At 41.5% G+C, this 7,474-nt stretch overlaps 1 protein-coding gene across 1 annotated transcript; it reads left to right on the top strand.

The window, feature by feature from the left end:
* Positions 1–485: 485 nt before the first annotated feature.
* LOC121951228 (P2Y purinoceptor 1-like) lies at positions 486–2,419 on the top strand. The gene has a single exon (XM_042497486.1). The coding sequence runs from the start codon at positions 634–636 to the stop codon at positions 1,651–1,653; it is 1,020 nt and encodes a 339-aa protein (XP_042353420.1). The 5' UTR covers positions 486–633; the 3' UTR covers positions 1,654–2,419.
* Positions 2,420–7,474: the final 5,055 nt, after the last annotated feature.

The raw sequence follows: 7,474 nt of genomic DNA, 5'->3' as shown, positions 1-7,474 counted from the left end.
ATAGGCCATTTCATCCAGTGGTGGAAAGTAACTACTAGAGTACTTTACTTATGTACAAATTTGAGGTACTTGCATTTTACTTGAGTGTTTTCTTTTCATGTCCCTTTGTACTTTTACTCCACTACATTTCAGAGGGCAATAATTCACTTTTTATTGCACTACATTTATCTGACAATTTTAGTTATTATATACAAATTAGAATTTTTGCATTAAAAAACATGAATGGAGTTAATAAAATATGATGTTTTGCTATAAATTAAATTACCAATTTATACAGGTACAGCAAAAATGATTAGCTGATTTACAGACAGAGCCTCCTCTGCCCTGACAGGTAGGAGTGATGTCAATTTTTCCACAGGAATAAATCATTTGATTTGTTCTCTGTAAGTGTCTGTGATGTTGATTTCTTGCTTTTGTTTTCTATTACCATGGCTGTCGGCGTGGCTCCTGGTGCTTATCACCCTAGACTCGGAAGTGGGCGTGCATCTTGTTGCTTTCACATAAGGATTGTTTTGCACGACGCACGAGTAGTGTTCGGTGTGAGCGAGAAGAGATCACTGGCTGCTGTTTTACTTTTTAGGGGAAGTTCATATTGAATTAAAGGAACTATTAAAACCAGCGGGAACCCGAGTCATGTCTGGAAATATCACCTGCGAGAGCATAAACCTGAACTTTACGCACAGCTTTCTGCCGCCCGTCTTCGTTACTGTGTTTGTTGTCGGGACGCTGTCAAACATCTGGGGGCTGAGGAGTGTGTACCACAGCTGGAACAAAATCGGGAGCATCAACATCTTCATGTTGAACCTGGGGGTGGCGGACCTGCTCTACCTGTCCACCCTGCCCTTCCTCGTGTACTATTACGCGCACAATAGCGTCTGGCCGTTCGAGCAGCCTTTCTGCAAGGTGACCCGCTTCTCCTTCAACCTGAACCTGTACGGCAGCATCGGCTTCCTCACGTGCATCAGCATCTACAGGTACCTGGGCATCGTGCACCCCATGAAAGTAATGGGAAAAATTACCAGCCGACACTCGCTGGCCATCAGCGCGCTGGTGTGGCTTCTCGTCATTCTTCAGATCCTCCCCGACATGTTCTTCGACAAGAATGATCGAGAGCACTCAAATGCGTGTTTCGACACCACCTCCAAAGACCTGATCAGACGCTACCTGCCCTACAGCATCGGCTGGACCGTCACAGGGTTCGCCATCCCGCTGCTGATCATCCTGGCGTGTTATGGACACGTCGTCGTGGTCCTTGCCAAAAAAGCAAACATTAACCCTTTACTGAAGCAGCGGTGTTTGAAACTGGTCGTGATTCTGGTGATACTGTTCTCTATCTGTTTCATCCCCTACCACGTGTTCCGAAATCTTAATCTGAGCACCAGGATTTCAAAAGAAGATGGGATTTGCTACCCCAGTTTTCGCGACATCTACATTGCGCACCAGGTGGGCAGATGTCTGGCGTGTCTAAACAGCGCAATAAACCCGCTGATTTATATTGTTGGAAATGATGATTTCCTCATGAAGCTGCACAACCTCAACAGGCGGGCCCGGCTGTCTCTGGCCGGCCTCAGAGGCGCAGTCATCTACCGCAAATCCGTGGAGGCGGACTCGCCGCCAGAGACGCGCGTAAACACGGACTTGTTGAATGGATGAAACACACCATCGGTTCACCTGTGTCACCCTTCCGAGCGGCTCTTTCCATGCCTATCACCCGCCCAGAACTTCCACATTTCCGGAAGCGAAGTACAATAAAGAGCGATGGTTTGCGAGATATTAAACTTATTATGAGAGAGGAAATCAGATGGAGGATTTTCTCTGTAGCTACTGAACAACAGACAGAACGCGCTTTTTGCAGCTGAAATACATGTTAGCATCTCATTCTGTGCACTTATTTATTGTACCAGTATTGTACCAAGGTGCTGTTGATATTTCTTTTGCACTTGTGTCTAACTGTGTTGGTGTCCAGTGGCTGCACAGTGCAGGTGGAAAGGAACAGTCATATCCATGTATTGTGCCTGAGCTATGCCAGGGACTTGTTTATAGTGTGCGATATGCTGAACCACCTTTGCACTGTTACAGATGAAGCTTTTGACAGCCTTGGCAGTGGTTTGTGTTTTCCAGGCTTTATGTGAAACTGAAACTCGGTTAAAGGCTTCAGAACAGAGGCACAGCCTTATATTGCAAGTTTGTTAAGAGAATATATAGATGGATATATTTATATTTTATATACTTAATAAGGAGCTGCAACAGTTATGTCAGTGCTGTAAATGTGGAGAAGATGTTAAGTAAAAGAACAAATGTCACACTGTATAAATGTATTAATTACAAGTGAAAGTATTGTATGTTCAAATGTTAACTTAAATAAAAATACAAAAGTATTATGAACATATCACAAATTAAAGTAGGCTACTCATTATGCACAATGCCGCCTGTCAGATGTGGGGTTTTTTAAGTTCATTTTTATTTACTTTTAATTTGACACATGTTTAACCAGAGAAGTCCTGTTGAGATCAACTATCTCTTTTTTGAGGGAGACCAAGACAGCAGCATAAGAAACCACAATAAAAAACATAAAAGATAAACAGTAATCATATAGAAATTTTAAAACACTCACGGAAAATGACAAGTACCAACCAATTCATTCACCCTTTTACTGATGAGAGCTTTAAACCCTTTGAAACGTGGATGGACATCACTTTACTTATGCTGCATGCATATGCCTTTGACTGGTATTTAAACTTTTGGTTTTGGTTTGATTTCTTTCAAAACCATGGGGAAAAAGCAAATGAGCAACTTAGAAAGAAATATCAAATTGCAATAAATTAGTATGATTTCTAAAATTATTTAAAAAATAATTTAGTTTTTTTTTCATCTTCTTTGTTTGTTTGTTTTTTAATCTCCTGGGGTATACTACAAAGTGAGATTAGTGCCTTAGCGAGGTCTGCTGAGTCTAAAGCCAGGGTTTCCTGTACTACGAAGGTGGCTCTCTTCTAACCTGACTGGATCACCATGGTAACTTGTGTGTCAAACTTAATCTGGTCAGGAGCAGGTTATGTTCTGAGTTTCAGCTTGAAATCAGCTGAAAAGCATCTTTCACAGCTCCTTGAGAAGCATCAATCTACCTATAATCAGTGTCAGCATATGAACCGAGAACGTTAATAACACATTTTATACAACTCGTTGAGCCGTAATGTTACATAAATGCCTCCTAACAAAGCTTTGCAAAGCTTTATTTTTCCCCACGGGAGCCTGCAGTTTATCAGTGACGCAGAAAATCTGAGACGGTATATTTTAGTTTGACCATATTCGTGTGTTTGTGGCTCTCACTGAACTACTGAATGTGTCTGTGGTGTTTGCTGGTCAATTTGTTCATAGTGGCTCTAAAATAAGTTTCTTTAAAACTACAAAACACATGAACAGGTCACTGTATATTTTAATCAGGATGGTGTAAATTAACAGTAATTGCTATATAATTCCTTCAAATCATACATACCGTTACACTTCTGTTCATATAGGCTAGTTAGTTCTGCTTTGCTGAAGTCTGTTATAACACTGATGTTATATTGCAGTTGATAGATTAGTCTGGTAATATTTACCACAGATACCATTCAATCCATAAAATTAATTTTACTTTGATTTGTCTAAAAACTAAAGTGATTTATACGCCTCATTCATCATGGGACAGAGTCAGACCTGAATATAGTCTTAGATTATAATGTTTAAATCTGCTGCATCAAGTTTAAAGTCTCAGAGCTGCAGAATGAGCAGCTGAGACATTAGAAATAAAGGCGTGATATATCGCCTAAAAAGATCATTTATTTTAACTTGTGCATTTACCATATGTCAGTCACTTTGTGCTGTAATACATTTTAATATTCTTCAAAGGTCTGATGAGAAGGACCAGAGACATTCTGTGGCCTTTCCAACATAGAGAACATGATGTAAAATTATTAGAAATGACCCCTGTGTTACAGGTAAGATTCAGGCACATGTCAACACTCAATATTTAGAACACTCGCATTTGTCTCCTCCAATAAAAATATGAAAGTAGCAAACAAAATCAATTTATTGTTACACCATAAAATGTATGCAGAAAATGCTCAAATTGGTGCATGAGTCATCCAGATTTCAAAAGTTAAGTATTACATTTTTGGTGGAGGAACCCCAAACCCTCCTGTTTACTCTGTAGGAAAACTACACCTCTGCCTGTATATTATTGCACAGCTTTCCCCTGTGGTCGTAAACACAACAGTTTAATACAGATGACAAATTATTTCTGTCCCACACTGCCTTTTTCTGACTGTGATAATATTGCATGTGATGACTAATTTCTAAACGTAGGTGCTGCACGTAGCATCGGGGAAACTCTCTGATGAGCAGACTGTCTGATAAGCGTAAAATACATTTGCTATCAAAATGTGATCGGGTGGGGTTTTTTTATTTAAAGAGTAAATGTTGACTGAAGATGCATGTTGAATCTTGTGGTTGCTCAGCTATGTAGCAGATATGTATCTGCCCTGTGCTAATTCACAGACTACTGAGAGAATTTCAGGACGCTGAAGCTGCTGCCTGCGCCTGTTCTCGTGAACAGTCTTAAGCCCTGGTTACAATCTGTCAGAGAAATGTGAAAGTGGGTTAATTCTGGGTCAGAAAGTAAAGGGTATTTTTTTAGCAGCAGTAGCAATAGGAACTGCATTGTGCCATTACTTAGATTTCGTTTGGTAACATTTCAGAATACAGCCAATGACTTACATTGCAATTTCATGTAGGTACCAAAAAATACCACTACTTTAACCCTTTAATACCTGAAAATTGGCTTGATTTCTTTAAAAAAAAAAAAAAAAAAACGAGGCTGATGTGCAACTAAAAATTAATAATAAATAAATAATTTTAAAAAAGCAATAAAAAACAAAAATAAACAAATTGAGAGAATATAAGAGTTTTTGGTCAGATTGTACACTTCAACTATATTGTTGCCAACAACGCCACCTGGGGAGTTTCGCCCCAGGAATTAGTTTTAAACCAATTTCACCTTTAAGGCACGCAGTTCGTTTTACCCAAGACAGAGTAGACACGGTTCCGTTCAAACAACTATTCTTTATTTTAACAATCGATTTAAAACACTAAAAACACCATTCACACAGGGACAAACCAACAGGGGGAACTAAATTAAAGCTGAGGCTTACCGGGGTGCGTGGGCTACTGACTGATGTGGAGAATCCCCAACCAAAAATATAAACACCCAAACACACGTGACAGTCACACACAGCACACACTTGGTGAGGAAACCCAGAACCCAGGGGGGGGCACACGACACGAGAAGGGGGGGGGGGGCGCCACCAAGTCACCACCACCACCACCGGACCTCAGCAACTAAAGAGGAAAACAAAAGAAAATTAGTGGGGTCGCAACAAAATTCAACGAACAGAAATATCCAAAACTTATATACAAATCAGAAACTAAAATACAAACTACCAACCACAAATGAAAGAAATAAAGACAAATACTGAAAGAATAACCCTCTGCCCAACCAAAATATCAAAACCAAAGAAATTAGATAACAAATTAGGCAAACAGGCAGAGAAACTAAATAAGTAACTAATGAGAACAAAAACAAAAGAAATAAACAAATGTGGGGAGGGATCTAACCCCACTATTCAATCACTACATTAAAATTGGTGAATTAATGGTGATTAAAAACTTGGTGCAGAAGCAAAGAAAAACAGGAAAAGCAAAAACAGAAAGCATAGCACCAAAAGCAGCACCTAAAACAAGGACAAGGAGCAAAGCAAAGCAAAGCTGCAAACAAAGCAGCGGTAAAAGCAAAAGAAAAGCAAAAAAGCAAAGAAAAGCAAAAAAGCAGCAAGAAAAGCAGCAGCGGTCAAAAGCAGCAGCAGTCAAAAGCAGCAAGCAGCAAAAGCAGCAAGAGAGCAGCGGTCAAAAGCAGCAAGAAAAGCAGCAGCGGTAAAACAAAGCAAAGCAGCAAAAAAGCAGCAGCGCAGCCAGCGGTCCTGCAGCTGTGGCGATGTGTCGCTTTAAACCCCCGCACCCGATCAGCTGATGCCGACGTCACTCGCGCACTGTTGGGCAGCTGACGCTCACACACTCTTGGGCGGCTGGGATCTGAGGACCCGACAAATCATCCTCTACACATTCACACGTGCTTATAACAATTAGGAATGCGGGAGGCTACATACCGGTTAGCAGGGTCGGCTGGGTATGACGCACCAGAGGAAGAGGGAGAGAATCGCGCAGCTACTGGCGTTCACCTACAATCATGCAATTGTTAGCCGCGGGCATGAGCAGCAGTTTACAGAGAGGGAGAGAAACTCACCGCAGCAGGCCATCCAGGTGACACACACACACAGGAGTCTCTGGAAGCCCCAAGTCAGCCGCTCTGCATGACACACAAACATTAGCTCCCGGCCACATGAGCCGAAAGCAGCAGGTGAGCAGACAAACCGCGTTACCTGTCCAAGCACAAAGGTCCGACCCGGAAGTGACGTCACTGTCAGGAGCAGCGAGAGAGAGCCGGCAGGGAGGGATCGGCCCATTTTATAGGAGGGTGCGCCTCTGGTGGTTGGCTGTGGTGTTGCTAGTTAGGCAGGCTCACCCACAGGTCTCTATACTGCCACACTTGTTTGATATGTGACGAAATAGGTCAACAGGAAGATGGTCCAAGAAATTTACACAGTTGGCAAACAGGTTACATGTTGAACAGTGAAAACATGTACAACTTTTCATTCATACTCTACACTGTACTTTGCACCTTCATCTTATTTTGTTTTCTTCCCCTTTTCTTCTTTTGGTTTTCTCAGCTTTCTTTTACAAATTTATACCATTCGACTTCCAGGTCAGAGGCCTACATGGCGCCAATGAAGCGTGCGCAGAAACGCATAGGCCTGTTCAGGACACGTATATATGAAAAAGTAAATCGACCCCCACACCCATTCAGTATGTCCGACTTTGTTCAACCTTGTCCAATTTCAGTCGGACTAACATGTTGACATGTGTTTTACAAGTTCAGTTTTAGATGGACTAACACAAGAATTCCACTTTTTCTAACATCATGTAAACACACTGACTGTTAATTTTAAAAAGAGCTGATTCAGTGCTATGTGGCTCCCTAAAACCAAACTGAAAAGTTTTGGATATTTCATTCTCTCGTAGAAAGTAATGCAGTTGTTGGTGAATAACTTTATCCAGTTTAGATAAAATGTGTGCTTGGAAATGGGCCTTACTCAACATCAAAGGCAAGAGTGCAGCTGTTTCTCCTGAGCTCAGCTGCCTTATTTCTCTGGAGCTGTGATTTAGCAAGAATGAAAGTAAAAGTTTAGGCGTGCACCTGGGGAATATTTCAGTCATTACCGGAACAGGTCTGATGTCACTCAGGATTCTGTGGAAGTAACCCCTGCCTTCTTCCAGTTTTAATGAAGCAGGATGTGAGGGCCAAAGGCACGCAGCTGGTTGGTCT

Source organism: Plectropomus leopardus, chromosome 2 (assembly GCF_008729295.1).
Source record: "Plectropomus leopardus isolate mb chromosome 2, YSFRI_Pleo_2.0, whole genome shotgun sequence".
Lineage (NCBI taxonomy): Eukaryota > Metazoa > Chordata > Actinopteri > Perciformes > Serranidae > Plectropomus > Plectropomus leopardus.
This window is presented reverse-complemented; position numbering and strand designations above follow the sequence as displayed.